Source organism: Mercurialis annua, linkage group LG2 (genome assembly GCF_937616625.2).
Source record: "Mercurialis annua linkage group LG2, ddMerAnnu1.2, whole genome shotgun sequence".
NCBI classification, from domain to species: Eukaryota; Viridiplantae; Streptophyta; class Magnoliopsida; order Malpighiales; family Euphorbiaceae; genus Mercurialis; species Mercurialis annua.
Window position 1 is genome coordinate 50,630,226 of NC_065571.1, and position 14,830 is coordinate 50,645,055.

The window sequence follows — 14,830 nt, forward strand, 5'->3', positions numbered from 1 at the left end:
CCCTCTTCCACACGAAGGATCGCCTCTCCGGGAAGACATGCCTTTCTGGCCTCCTTTGATAGTAAGAGGCCCTGTTTTGTTTTTTCAAAAGAGGGCGGTTAGTAGAAACAAAATTATTAGAGTTTCTAGATACCTGCCTTCTTTCTCCTCTGTAATCCCGCTTTACCTCTGCTCTCCTTTCCCGTTCGAATTGCTCTCCCCTGACTCTTTGGTCATTTTGCTCCCTGATTCTGAGCTTTCTTTTTATATCTAATAACAACCTCAAGTCAAGTTCCGAGAGATCACTGGCATTCACAGACGCCACAGCCGGAAAAGGATCTTCATCTATTACCAGTGCCTCCTTTTTTCTGGGAATTTTAAAACTCCCTTGGCAATCCTATCCTGTATAATATTTTTGAACCCCCAACATGAATTGGTTGAGTGGTTCCAGGAGTTGTGGAACTTGCAATACTCTCTGCCTTTCAACTCATCTTTTGAAGGCATTTTATGATCCGGAGGCAAAGTAATGAACTTCTCTTTCAACAGAAAATCAAAAATTTCTTCTGTTTTTGAAACCTCAAAAGTATACAGAGGTTGGGCATTGGAATTTTGTTTCTTCCACCCATCAGGTGCTTTTTTAATCAACATAGGGCAGGTACATGAACCGGTGGCCGTGAGGTCGGCTACCGCGGTTTCATATGCTCCCACCTCCTGATAGTAAGTGCCCATTGCCACCTTCTTCTTGTGGCTTTCTTCTCTCAGGAGTTCTTCATATTCAGAGACTTTAGCAGCTAACTCATAGAAGTCCCTGAATTCCATCCCCTGGAACTTTTTTCGGAGCTCAATGTCCAAGCCCCTCTGAGCCATTTTTACATACTCAGTTTCTGGTAGAACAATTTTACACCTGCTCCTCATTCTTTTGAAGCGGTGTATATACATGTCGGCATCCTCTCCCGACCTTTGAGAAACTCTTGACAATTCTGCTATGCAAACCTCTGGCTCTGCACGGTAAAATTGAGTATGGAAAAGCCTCTCCATCTCCTGCCATGTGAGCACTGAGTTCCTGGGCAAAGTAGCATACCAAGTAAAGGCAGTACCTGTTAAAGAATTTGGAAATAATCTCAGCTTGAAATTCGCAATGTTATCTAGGTTGGCCAAGACCCCACATTGAATTGTGAATTTCGCCACATGCTCAATGGTGGAGTGGCCATCCTCTCCAGAGAATAAAGAGAAGTTAGGAATTTTATAGCCTCTAGGGTAAGGATTCTCCCTGTCAATGACATCTGGATAAGGCTTGTGAAATTGCGGTCGGTCAATCTGCCTTAGACCTGGACCATACAACTCCTGAATTGCTTCTCTTACAGCCTCCATGTCTAGTTGCCTTCCCAAAGGTTGGGGTGGCACCTGAGGCTGATTTCTCTCTTGGGGCATGTAATTGCCCCCCGTGCCCGGAGGTTGAGTGTAATTTTGATTAACCTCTAGGTCGTCCGAAATCGGACAATTAGCACCTGCATTAAACGGCCTGGAATTCCGGCCAGTTTGATTATTAGTTTTAAAAAAATTAAAATACACAGGTTCATCTCTTTTGTGAGGAGGAACGTACCTTTCTTCAGAGGGCGGGTTTAAGATTGGCACATGACTAGTGCTCCCAATCTCCTGGATTCCTCCAGATGGTTGCCCCCCGTGTCCCTTAGGATCTTGTTTGGCCGTATTAACAGCCTCTGGTACATCACCACCATGAGATGACACTTTGACAGCAACTATCAATTCTGCCAAATAGCGTTCCATTTCGAACTGCTTCTTATCCATCACCTCATGTTTCTTGGTCAACTCGGCTTGTGCTTGGTTAAAGCTAGCCTGAGTCTGTTTCATGTCTAACATGGCTTTTGACAGCATGTCTAAAGCCTCTACCAATCTTGGCTCAGAATTTCGCCGAGTTGGTGTCTGTTGCTCTCCAAAGCCAGGAGGCACATCATCACTCGCCTCTCCTAGAGGCAAATTTTCTTTTTCAATGCTTCTGACCATGTGAGCCACATAGTCTCCATGTCCTACATTTGCAGTAGTAGGATCATCCACTGTATCCTGGGATACAATAACATCTTTTCCTTTTTCACTTCGAGTTCTAGCCATAACTCTTAGTGTCCCACTGGGCGTGCCAAAAATTGTTACTGGCGTTTTGCGTTTGTAACAACAAGCGTGTGAAATGCGGGCGTGCCAGGAAGCGGATTCCAAAATGTAACTTAACTTCTTAAACGAGCGATTGGGGTTTGGTTAACCTTATAACAAGTACTCCAATCAAGTAATGCTAAAACAAAGAAATTCAACTGTAAATATGTTTACTAATTGAATGAAATGAAAATACAAGTGTTTGAATAGAAATTGCAGAAGTTCAATCGTAAAGTTCTTTACTGAATGAAGAAAATTGAGAATGCTAAGTGTTGAGTGTTTTTGCCTTTGGGCTGATTTTTGTTGGATTTGATCGGGGCTTGCAAATTGGCTGCTCTTCTCTTATTTATAGCTTTTTCCTTTGAAAACTACTGCTTCATGTTTCAACTGCACACGTTCTTCCCCACTTTCAAAAACTGTCAATCGTGTTTTGTTTCTGCTGCACGTGCTTTTTAACTTCTTTTCTTCTGGAATGGACTTCTTGGGCTTATGGGCCATTTAAATTAATATTTAATGGCCATCTCAAATTTGGGCTTAATCTTCTGCAACTGGGCTTGGACTTTTTGAATTAGCTTCTGAAGTAGTCAACCTCTAGAAATCAACCTTTAGAAACCAACCTTTAGAAATCAACTTCTGTCAACATTAGTCAACCTCTAGAAATCAACCTTTAGAAACCAACCTTTAGAAATCAACTTCTGAAATCAACATTAATCAACCTCTAGAAATTAATTTAAGCCAATCATTAATAATACCTCTTTTATCTTTTGAAAAGAATAGGGGCTTTATGGCCTTTAAACCATATTTTTAATTTTGGTGCAAACAATAATATATGTAAAAGTAAGTATAGATTAAATAATTGAAAGATTTTTTTTATTATAACAAATTTAAATATTATATCCTCAAACTCTAAGATTTGGATCTAACCTATCCAAGCAGTTAACACTGTACAGTGTGTGCTAATGGTAAGAATCTATATAAGGCCTAATCACTCAAAAACTCCTCACCTTTAAACTTTTTTTCAATTCCACCCCGACGTTGAAAATTTGTCAATTTTACCCATTTTTAAATTTTCCGTTTTCAATTGTACCCCAATATTTTAATTTTTGTTAATTTTTTTACTTAAATGATGAAATCATTCAATTAATTAAGTCTAAACATGAAATTAAATTCTTTTTTATTCAAAAAAATACAAATAAGTTCTTTATTTTTAAAAACTAACTAAAAACCATAATCAAATTAACACTAATTTAAATTCTTAATTAATTTAACTAAATTTAAATAAATTTTAAAAATATACAATCAATATATGCGAGACATGGAGAATGTTTTAAACAAATTTTCAAACGCAAAAGACGTTAATTTAATTTTTCAGGGTACAATTGAAACACAAAAATGTAAAATAGAGTAAAATTGACAAATTTTCAACGTCAGGGTATGATTGAAAAGGGGCTAATAGGCTGGGGTTTTTGTAAGACATTAGGCCTCTATATAATGGGTAATTTAGAAATTTAATTTTTAAAATAATATAACTTTATTATCTTAAAATTTTCATTTTTTCAACCTTTATACCAAATTATGGATCTACCTCTGGTGAAAGCTTATTTCAATATTGTCAAAAGGTCAAATCTTTTCGACTTTTGAAAAATATATCCAAACTTTTTAAATGTCGTAAATTCATCTCAATTTGACAAATTCGTTAAAAACCTATCAAATTTTTCAAAATTGATTTAATTGTATCCACATGGCATGCCAAATTGGCATAAATATGAATTTAAAAATTATCAAAATCACGTGGCATTTCAATTGATTTCCAAATTTTATAAACATTACATATTGTAATATCGGCATAATCAAATCAATTTCTCAAGAAATGAATAGATTTCCAGTAAATTAATAAAATTTAGATTAATTAACAATTAAAAAAATGTCAAAATAGTTTGACTTTTTTGACATTAAATCTGTTTACAATATATATAGTCATCAAAAAATTCTAGATCTAAAAAAAATTACTAAAGTAAAATGAGTAAGGCCGAACAGTTATTTTTTTAATCACGAGCAGTTCGGAGACAAAACTGAAATATCGAGGGGAATGATGTTGATATTCTAACCACCTACCCACAGTTCGTCACATGGCATAGTGTGTGCTGAATAATATTGAGTGAATATAGAGCACAGGATCCGTTTTGTGGCACACTATTTTTCGTATCCACTTCACTCCAAAATCACTCTCTAAATGACTAAACCAACTTGCGGGTAAACGAAAGGCACACATTTCTGCATAATTTAAAATCTTTCTACACATATGCATGCAGCGACAAAACGATGTGTTTTTTTCTTTTAATCAAAGGAGAGGGAGTTTTTACGGAAAAAAGTAAACTCACGATCTTAATTGAATGCTACCAAATGCTTATACCGTTTGAATTGTAGTTTATTGGTCTTTTTTTCCAATCCGAACTAAATATGATATTTGATTATCTAGTCAATTTAACTTTTCGACAATCTGAATTTGACCTCGTCCTGAGTTTGATTTAAGTACAAACTCGATAATTTTTCCTGAAAACTTTTAGTCAACACTCAGGCTAAAACATTACCAAAGTCCCTTTGTTTTTCCGTCCATGTATGCATGATGATAAGCACTTTGTAGAACTATTACTTATGAAGGCATACTATGGAATTATTATTATATGATTTTGTGAAATAAATACTCCTTTTAAAAAGTAAAAATAGTTGTTTTATTTTTTATAAAATATCTATTTCATTTTATGCTTTTCCATTCTATAAACTAAATATGACATGTATGGATAGATGTCAGTTTCTAACTGTCATTTATCAATTAGTTTTAGTTATTTTCTTATTTTTGTGTGCATAAATTGGTTGTTCCATTTTTTTTTCTTAGCAATAATTATTTTATATTTATAAATATTACTATATTAATAAACTATTTTTAAAATTAATTTCAAAAGTCTCACCTGTTAATTCTATGAATTATAATTATTAAGAAAATTTGGGATGCTGGAAACGAATGAATATTTTAGTAGAAAGACTCGAATGCAAGGGATATTATTTGCTATTGTTTCTTGAAGGTTGTTTTTCACTTTAAAAATGTAGTTAGTATTTTCATTTAGGTTTGGATTTTTTAGAACTTCAAATCGTACTTTAACTTTTTTTAATTCTTTTTTTCCCTTCCTCATAGTGTAGCCTATAGTGTGCATAAGCTTTTCAAATAGCTAGTGGATATTATCACACCTTGTGGCCTTTTTAATATATAATTTATCTTTATAAAAAATTGTGTATCATATAAAATGAAAATGAAATTTATAAAACAAATTATATTTTAGTATTTGAATTTTATTTATTTATTTTGTGATTTATTAGTCCATAATTGAAGAAATAATCATAAAAGTATTAAAAAAGGCCTAATTATTTAAAAATCACTCACCTTGTAATTTTTTTCCATTTATACCACGACCTAAGAAAATTTTCAATTGTACCCTATTTTCAATTTTTATGTTTCGTTTGTACCCCAAGAGTAATTTTTTAATAATTTAATTAATTTAAAGATGAAAATATTAAAAACAAGATATATAAATGATTAACATTAACGTTTTATTAAAATATAGGTTAAAAATGAAGGATTAATTTAAACCTTTTTTTAAAAAAAAAAATAGGTCAATTCAACTTATTAGGGTAGAGATAAAACATAAAAATTAAAAATAGGGTACAATTGAAAAAAAATTAGGTCATGGTATAAATGAAAAAAAGTTATAAGGTGGGTGGTTTTTAAGTAATTAAGCCTTAAAAAAATATCTACACAATACTATAAAAATTTGTATATTAATACTAATTTTTTTACTGTTACATAATATTTTATAAAATAACTTTAAATATGAACTAATTTATACTCTTTTCGTCTCATTTTAAGAGTTCATTTGCTTTTACACACAGATTAAAAAAACGCTTATTATCTTTATATTTTTATTTTTTTTATGTTTTGTTTGTAGAATTTATAGCCCTATTAATGATAGTGAAATTTTTTATAAGATGATTAATTAAATGAAGGTTAAAATAGAATGTTTATTGAAAAAATATTTTAAAAATGAAAATAGAACTTCCTAAATGCAATATTCCAATGAGACTTCCTAAATGGGACGGATGAAGTATTAAAACTAGGGGTGAAAAAAAACGGTCAAACGAATTAACCGAACCGAAACCGCAAAACCGAACATAAAAATATGGTTAACCGGTTCAAGAGTTTAGGTTTAAGTTTTGATTTTTAATTTTTATGATTAATGGTTTAGGTTTTGGAGTTTTAAAAATCGCGGTTAACTGGTTTATAAATAATATATTTTTATAAATTATATATATATATACATACATACGTTCTTTTTTTTAGGGTACATACATTCTTTATGATTCAAATAAAATATATTTTATAATCTACGCACATAAAAATTCAAAACATAAAAAGATATTTAAAAGATATTTTATTTAAGAATATACTTTTATTTTAGGAGAATATATATATATATATATATGTAAAATATTTTAAAAAGAACTTTATTTTTCTTAATAAAATATTTACCTAATTGAAGTAAAAATTTATAAGATTTATATTTTAATAATCAAATAGAATGAAAATTAAAGTTTAATTATTAGACTATTTCTAAAATTTTATCTATAAATTTTTTATTTTTTACATCTAATTTTTTTAATGGTTACATGGTTAAAAACCGTAAAACCAAAAAATCAAACTGTTTTAAATGATTAACCGATTTAATGGTTGACCATTTAAAATTTTAACTTTATGTTTTTAAACTGACATGGCGCCGTCAGTTTTTTTTTTTAAAGAATGACAATTGACTGAAAAGACAGCGCCTGAGGTATTCTGGTCATACTTGGAATTTAGGGGGTTTAGCGAGCACCACCACAAAGATACAGGGGTTTACTGATCGTTTTAAATATCAAGGGGTTTGTTGTAAGGTACCTAAAAGTCGGAGACCGTGAGGGATTATTAGCCCATTTTTTTATTAGGCAAATACACAAAAATGTTCAAAAGTTGGGCCTGCTCATTCTAATACTTCAAAGTTCAAAGCAAACGTGAAGGGCTTGAATGTAGTAAATGAGAGCCCAATTAGCCTCAAATTCGTTACCGAATAAGTTGCAGTAAAAATAAATAAAAATCCTGTAAGTTTATTGTCATCTCCACCCAAAACAACCAAACAGATAAAAAAAGATCAAAAAAACTTATTATAGAATTTTTAGTTATCTACGAACTTTTGTTTATAGAAGCAGGAAATTCAAAGCAGGTCACAGTACTAACACAAAATTACACTCTTCGACGACACGTTTTTCATATTCTCTTCGGTTTTCTCGTTACGGAATCTCCACCGTTCGATGCAGCAACTGCTTCTCCGACGACGATGATTCCAATTTTGACGGTTATCTATTAGCTACAGCTCCGATCCTATCGTCATCAAAACCCTAGACTCAAACATTGCTTCTCAAATTCACAATCACCGCCTCACTTTGCTTAATTGCGATTGAATTTGAAGAGATCGATCGACGATAAATGAGGGAGAGTGATCATTGGAAATTAGAATTCATATGATCACTCTCGATTTCTAGGCGAAGCAAAAGAAATTCCGTTTATTAGTAAGTAAAAGTGTTTTGTATAAGATGCAGAGACGGAGTCCACCTAAGCATAGACACGACGGTACTTCTCCGTTGCCGTTAGGCATGGATTGGAGCTCTCCGCCTCGAAAATGGGTAAAATGCTGATCTAATTCACTACTGATTTTGCTTAGTTATTGAATTTAGCTGTGTTTTGCCCGAATTTTGTTCTCATTTCTTCAACTCGTATTGTTGATTGGTAATTACTATGATATATATGCAATTAACATGTTACTAAACATGTGATTAGTTGATTAGTTCTCCATTTAGTTTTACTTTCCTTCCTATTATAGTAAGTATGTCTGCACAAGTATTCATTGTATCTAATATTTTTAGTGCATAAAAATGATGATGTTTTATAATTTGAATGGTGGTGCAGAATGGACGGGATACCATTTGGCCTCATGATCCGAGGGCGGGATGGAGTTATTGTGTTACTATACCTTCTTGGGTTGTTCTTCCTAAGTCGAGAGATTCAGATCCTGTCGTGGTAACTCAATTTGACAATCTCACTATATAAACCCACAAAACTTGGCTTGCATGATACATAGAATCGTTTGTTTCCATGTTTACTCTTTTCTTTTAAACAATGATTTGCTTATTACTTACTTAACAGTGTTATAAATGTTTGTAGTTGTTTGATATCAAGTTGCTTATTTAATCATTTTTTTCTTTCTTTCTTGCTGGATGTCCTGCTTTGAATACATGTGCAACATACAAATTGCAGGATGCACAATTTAGTAAATATTAATATGATCTTCTTTTTAACCTTCTACACTCCTATTCCAATTGAGCTTTGGCTTTAGATCTAATTTGAAATCTCTAGCTCTTGAAAATCTGAATGCTAAAAAAAATTTGTGTCCAAAAACATGCATTTGACATTAAATAAAGTCTAGTGGTTCAATGGGCAGCTTGAAGTTCAGTGGATCTTTATCATATATTTTCATTGTTAACTTTCTTAAGGGGCAGTTTTACAGGGTTCAGGTTGGTTTGCAATCACCCCAAGGGATTACAACTACACGAGGAGTGTTGAGAAGATTTAATGATTTTTTGAAGTTATTTGCTGATGTAAGAGTTATTCATCCTGTGCAGTTTGTTCCGGATTGAACTAGATATTATTTTAACTGTTTTCTTGTATTGCTACTTGCTGCCTTTACAGCTTAAAAGAACATATCCCAAGAAAAGTCTTCCACCGGCGCCGCCTAAGGGACTACTACGTCTGAAAAGCAGGGCTCTTTTGGAAGAGGTAGGCAATGTACTTTGTGGTTGCATTTATTAATTACCTTGTTTTAGACCTGCAAGTGGGTATTGCATTTTTCTCGGTGGATATGATTAAGTTTATTATTATTTATCAGCTCCCTCTCTTTCTCTTTTACTTCAAGTTGTTGTCCATTCTAATGGAACTGATATTTTAACTCATGTAGAAGTGACTAATATTCTTAAAAGGCTTAGTTTTGTTGCAGAGAAGGTTCTCTTTGGAGGAGTGGATGACAAAGCTGCTATCTGATATTGACTTATCACGAAGCATGGCGGTGGCATCTTTTCTTGAACTAGAAGCTTCTGCGAGGTCTGGTAAGTGTTATTATGTTGCCCCATATCCACCTTGAAACATCTTTATGTCTTCAGTTCTTAAATTAGAAGTTACAACTAACATGTTGTTCTCGTGTTGTAATTTTCAGCATTTCTGTTAAAAAAAAGGGTTTTTTATATCTTTACTTTATCTTTTCAGCATTTCAGGATGTAAACCATCAGTCATCAGAGGCAACTCCTGCTGCTGAGAGTACAACTTCACTTAAGTTGCCTTCACATTCAACTTCTTCTCTGGTTGCTGGTAGTTCCACAGTCACATCAGATTATGGCAGCGATACTGCATATGAAACTTCAGAAGTGGGTACACCAAGGAATGAACCCTTTGAAATCGGAATAGATGATCCGACGTTGGATGGAGATATGACAAATCCCATAGAAAAGCTTGTGAAGTATGGCATGTCCAACATTGATGAGGGTCTGCTCATGGGACAGACTATTCTTGAGCAGCTTGAAGGCTTACCAAGGCACAAATCGCATGCCATACATGTGAATAATGTTGTAGGGAAGGATATAAACAATGGAAATTCTTCCAGATTATCATTTCTTGCTAGCAATGGCATGGAACTTTTCTCTGAGCCAGAGCCTGGCAAGGTTTATGGTCATGCTCGAAAAATATCTAGTGATAGTGTTGGAAGTGATGGAAGTTCTCTAAGAGGCAGCGAAATATCAAACTTTGGCTTTCCAAATTCATCTGGTGATGGGTCTCTTGACCTTCCTGGCGGTGCTGACATTTCATGTATGACAAGAATTTCCAGAAATACAGAGTTGAATTTCACAGGTGATACACAAATACTCCTCCCGTTGGATCAGCGTCCTAAAATGAACAGGTTCCTATCAACAATGCAGCAGCGATTACTCTCAGCAAAAACAGATATGGAGGACCTCATTGCAAGATTAGATCAAGAAATAGCCGTTAAAGATTATCTTACGACAAAGGTATGCAATGAAAATCAAATTTGCTTTTCACATGTACTATACCATCCTTTGGGATAGATCTAACGACTGAGAGCAAAATAAAAGATAAAGAAAGCTTCTAGTTCTGCAATTTAATGATGAGGGTCTTATGGTTTATGTAATTTGAAGATCACATTTTCATATTGAACATCCTACAATCATATTTTTTGACATCATTTATCGTTTTCCTTTCCTACTTGAGGCTCCTTTTCTACACCAGTATTTACTAGTTGGGTCTCTTCAGGTTAAAGATTTGGAGGCAGAACTTGAAACTACCAAACAGAAAAATAAAGAAAACATGCAGCAAGCTATTTTGATTGAGAGGGAAAGACTTACGCAAATGCAGTGGGATATGGAGGAGTTGAGGCGTAAATCATTGGAAATGGAGTTGAAATTGAAGTCTAAAGAGGTTAACTGTCTGCCTTGAGCTTTTTTAAATTCATTACATTTTTTTTATGATTGCTTTTGCCCTTTGGTAGTTCTCTTAAAACTTTTACACTGTATAATTTTGTTGGATCAGAGATTTGAACTATAATATTTCTAAACATTATAGGATGACAATACAAGTAAAGAAATTAAATTGGAATCTACCGATTTGGGGAAAGACGTGGCATTGAAGGAGTTGGAAGCTACCAAGAACCAGCTTGAGAGTTTTTCTAAACAGTACACAGAGCTAGAAGCAAAGTCAAAAGCAGATATCAAATTTCTTGCTAAAGAGTTCAAAACCCTCAAAAGTTCCCAGGCAGTACTGAAGGAGGAACTTAGTCTATCACTAAGAGAGAAATCTGAAGTTGAGGTAGTTTATGACATTGCTAATCATGTATTTTGTTCGACTACATTGGTGGAAACAATATTCTCTATGTTCGATTGACATTGCACAAGGGAATTAAAATATGTTCTTGAGTTGGTAGCATGTTATGTGCTGCCTTCACCTGTTGCTTTTGGAAATATAATATTATTTTTTCTTGTTTGAGTCATGCCCCGAAGTTAAAATAAATATTTTGAGCCACTTTTGTCATGGATTGATGCTAGGGTTTTGTTTTAGTCATACAATTAATCTGTTCTGTTGTCTCAGAGAATTCTTCAAGAGGAAAGAGAAATAAGAATGCGAGAGAAAAGTGCTCAAAAGAAGCTGCTAGATGATTGCTGGGATCTTTGCAACCGGCTTAAGGAGTGCAATCTTAAGCTGTCTAATGACGAGGAGGATGAATTTATTGTGGAATCCTCCTTTGCAGATGCTGTAGATTTATTATCTACATCCGACGATCAAGTTAGCCTTCTATTTGCGGAGGTACTTCTCATTTTTCCCTTGTACTGATATCGTCGTCATTCGACACAACAATTTTGTGTGCGGAATATACTTCTATGGAAATTTAATCTTTTTGGCACGAATGGTTGATGAAGCCTATCTTCTTCCATGTTTATTGACCTTAATTTATGCCATCTGCATCAGCACTTGCATCTTAATTGTTTATATTTTATCAAGACATTTGAACTTAGATCTCCTTGGAACTGAAATTTTGGATAACAACTTGAAATTAAGTTCTATATGCATTTTTTCTGAAATTAGGCGCAAAGACTATTTGAAGATGAGAATACTGCTGCATCTGATGATGATATGCGGGAACTGCAGAAGATGCTGGCGGATATATTCACTGATAATATAAAGCTAAGAAAACGGGTGAATTCTGTCCTGCGTTATGCTCTATGTACCGGCAATATGTCTAGGAATAGTGATGAGGCTTCTTCGTAAATGGATCACGTAGATAGGAGAGTAATGAGTAGTAGTAAATATTTTAATTTTGTTTTCTTCTTGAGATATTTTACTGTGATCATTACTGGTAAATGAATCACCTGCTTAAATGGTTGATCTTACCAAATCAGCACATAAACTCGTGTAATTTTGTTGTTCCACACATACAGATCACCCACAAAAGAGTTTTTTTTCTTCTTGTATTAAAATAGAGTAGACTTCTGTGCTGTTTTACCAAGTTTGAGGTTATTCTTTGTAAGAAAATGATTTATTTACTGGACATCAACACGAAATTTTTACTGTATTTACCTACATTTTCAATCACTTTTCCAGATTGATTATATGCAATATTCAATAATTTTCTTAAAAACAATTAATTCAATAATTAGACAGCGGCGGAATTTGAGTGGAACAAAGGCGATTCGGAAATGGAATGATTTTTTTACCATGACAAAGGTAAAAATAAACAACCTTTCCAACTGATGAGCAGTGACATCCAAAATCTGGGACGTTGAATTACAGGACAACAAATGATTGAAACATTTATCAACATATATGATGGCCTATTTTGCTCAAGCATCATCTCATTTTTCTGCAAGTCAGCTCAAGCATATTCACACGCACACTTCTGCATTGTAAGAACAAAAAAGTGATATCATTATTGCAGATGGAAGTTCTATCTGGATTCAGAAAACATATGCTCATCAGATTCATTAGTACCTTGATAACAATCATCGATTTCACGTGGCTCGACAAGGATGTAAAGCGGTTTACTAAGTCTGCGCTTCCCCTGAAATTTATATACTATTTTTATTATGGTTTCTTTGAGAAAAAAATTATGCAGTTAAGAGACAAATTAATTAGAAGTTAGTTTTCGTTATAATTTCTCCTTTTATTCAATTTAGGGGGATAAATTGATATTTAACTGGTTTTTACGCCTAAAGCGACAATTGGAGGAAGATTTATCTTACAAGGATTGAAAACAAAGAGTTACCTTGAGCTCAGGCAATCCAATAACACATGCACATTCGATGACTTCAGCTTCCATGCGCTCTAAGAGAACCCCATTTTTACTCGTCAGGATGCAAAACGAAACAGAGTGAAACGAGGTAACAGCAGTTAAAAGTTCAGGAAAGAGGCTAATTTACCGAGTAGTTTTATTGCTGCTGAAAGGGTCCCTCCTGTTGCTATCAAATCATCAATAATCAATGCTCGCTCTCCGGCATGAACAGCACCGACATGCATTTCGAGGCAATCCGTTCCGTATTCCAGGTCGTACTGTTCTGAGATTACTTCACCTGAATTACAAATGGATTTATCGACCCGTATTACAAGAAACTCTTACATGAACCTAATTCACCATATTATCCACTTATTACGTGATAGGTGGCGATATTGAATGTGATAGCCAATTATTAAATAGTATCACCCAAGACATTAATGTTCATGTTAAATTACCTGGCAGTTTTTTAGGCTTTCTTAATGGAACGAACTTTGCTCCAATGGCTAAGGCGATTGCTGGCCCAAACATGAATCCCCTAGCTTCAACTCCTGCACATAAATTAAATGATAATTATAAAAATAAAAAACTTGCTAGTCTTTATCTAGTTAAACAATGAATTGCAATATAATTGCCAGGGGGGAGCAAATGGTCGGTTTTGGTTAAAAACCGATCGATTTAACTAAAACCAAATTAACCGAATCGATCAAATTATCAATTTAAATCACATTAATGGAATTAACTAAAACCTTAGTAAATTGTAAAGCAGGACCAACCGAATTATTTAGTTAATTTAGCTAAACTAAAATTATATCAAAAATAATAATTTAAAATAAATAAAAACAAAAAAAAAATTAAACCGAAATTAAACCGATTAATTCAGTTTAATCTACCCCTTTTTGGTCACCCTAATAATTGCAAATGCATCATCTTGTAGAATGTGGACTCGTAAGAGTAGGTTAAAATTATGCAAAACTGTGCAAATAAAAGAAAGAACAGAAATGAATTTTAGTAAGGAAATCAAAGGAGAAAAAGCTGAGTATGGTACCTGCAACAACAGAAATACCCATATTTTTGTAACGATCAACAAATATGTCAATTGTATCCTTAAAAGCCTTGTGATCCAGCAACAACGTTGTTATATCTTGAAACATTATACCTGTCAACAACTGAATTTCTCAATCAATATATTCACACAAATATCAAAATTTAAAAACATTAAGACAAGAACTTAACAAAGAACAAATGAAGAACCTGGTTTGGGGAAGTGAGGCACAACCCTAATAGCTTCAGATATGCCCTGAAGCCTTCGATCACCCTTCAGTCCATTTTCTGCAGCAAACATTTTTTTTTCTGCTTCTCAAAGCTACAGTTTTATTTTTTAAAAAAGTTTTTTTGAAGAAAAGAAATTTGTTTTTAAGTGAATTTTGGATCCTTTAATTTAATGGTGGAATAGGAATGGAATTTTAAAGAGGGTGGTTGATTTTTATTTTTATTTCCTCTTAAGGTAACAGATTAAAAAGAAAAAATACGTAGTCTAAAACAAGACGATAAGCAGCATTTATTAACACTATTTTGTCCAATCCAATGCACTCTTCTTTAAATAAATACTGTTTTCTCACCACGCGATCTCACGGCTTGGGCATTTCAGTTCAACCTTCTATCTCTTTGTCTGCATTTCATTTTCCATTTTTGTAAAATCAATTTATCTATCAAAA

The 14,830-nt window shown here is 33.5% G+C and overlaps 2 protein-coding genes across 3 annotated transcripts; one reads left to right on the top strand and one right to left on the bottom strand.

Annotated features, from left to right (window-relative positions):
- Nucleotides 1–7,357: 7,357 nt before the first annotated feature.
- LOC126668042 (PX domain-containing protein EREL1) lies at nucleotides 7,358–12,350 on the top strand. Of its 2 annotated transcripts, none has more exons than XM_050361246.2 (10): nucleotides 7,358–7,911; nucleotides 8,195–8,305; nucleotides 8,785–8,883; nucleotides 8,975–9,061; nucleotides 9,279–9,387; nucleotides 9,545–10,341; nucleotides 10,604–10,768; nucleotides 10,913–11,155; nucleotides 11,435–11,650; nucleotides 11,930–12,350. In XM_050361246.2, exons 1-10 carry the CDS (start codon nucleotides 7,822–7,824, stop codon nucleotides 12,110–12,112), a joined length of 2,100 nt encoding a protein of 699 aa, XP_050217203.1. In that variant the 5' UTR covers nucleotides 7,358–7,821; the 3' UTR covers nucleotides 12,113–12,350. The 2 variants fall into 2 exon arrangements, with proteins under 2 accessions (XP_050217203.1, XP_050217204.1); XM_050361247.2 differs by having other exon boundaries at nucleotides 8,793–8,883.
- Nucleotides 12,351–12,533: 183 nt separating this feature from the next.
- Nucleotides 12,534–14,625, bottom strand: LOC126668043 (adenine phosphoribosyltransferase 5-like). The gene is made up of 7 exons (XM_050361248.2): nucleotides 14,367–14,625; nucleotides 14,161–14,271; nucleotides 13,571–13,663; nucleotides 13,261–13,410; nucleotides 13,107–13,165; nucleotides 12,833–12,902; nucleotides 12,534–12,740 (listed from the first exon to the last, which is right to left on the bottom strand). The coding sequence occupies exons 1-7, from the start codon at nucleotides 14,455–14,457 to the stop codon at nucleotides 12,727–12,729; spliced, it is 588 nt and encodes a 195-aa protein (XP_050217205.1). The 5' UTR covers nucleotides 14,458–14,625; the 3' UTR covers nucleotides 12,534–12,726.
- Between the last annotated feature and the right edge of the window lie 205 nt (nucleotides 14,626–14,830).

What these genes read in the sequence shown, in the direction of transcription:
- LOC126668043 (XM_050361248.2), bottom strand. Translation starts at nt 14,457, where the DNA reads ATGTTTGCTGCAGAAAATGGACTGAAGGGTGATCGAAGGCTTCAGGGC. An exon ending in GGGTATTTCTGTTGTTGCAG is followed by an intron (nt 13,664 to 14,160) that starts GTACCATACTCA and finishes ATTTATGTGCAG; the next exon opens with GAGTTGAAGCTAGGGGATTC. An exon ending in AGCAGCAATAAAACTACTCG is followed by an intron (nt 13,166 to 13,260) that starts GTAAATTAGCCT and finishes GGGTTCTCTTAG; the next exon opens with AGCGCATGGAAGCTGAAGTC.
- LOC126668042 (XM_050361246.2), top strand. Translation starts at nt 7,822, where the DNA reads ATGCAGAGACGGAGTCCACCTAAGCATAGACACGACGGTACTTCTCCG. An exon ending in AAGATTATCTTACGACAAAG is followed by an intron (nt 10,342 to 10,603) that starts GTATGCAATGAA and finishes GGGTCTCTTCAG; the next exon opens with GTTAAAGATTTGGAGGCAGA. An exon ending in GAGAGAAATCTGAAGTTGAG is followed by an intron (nt 11,156 to 11,434) that starts GTAGTTTATGAC and finishes CTGTTGTCTCAG; the next exon opens with AGAATTCTTCAAGAGGAAAG.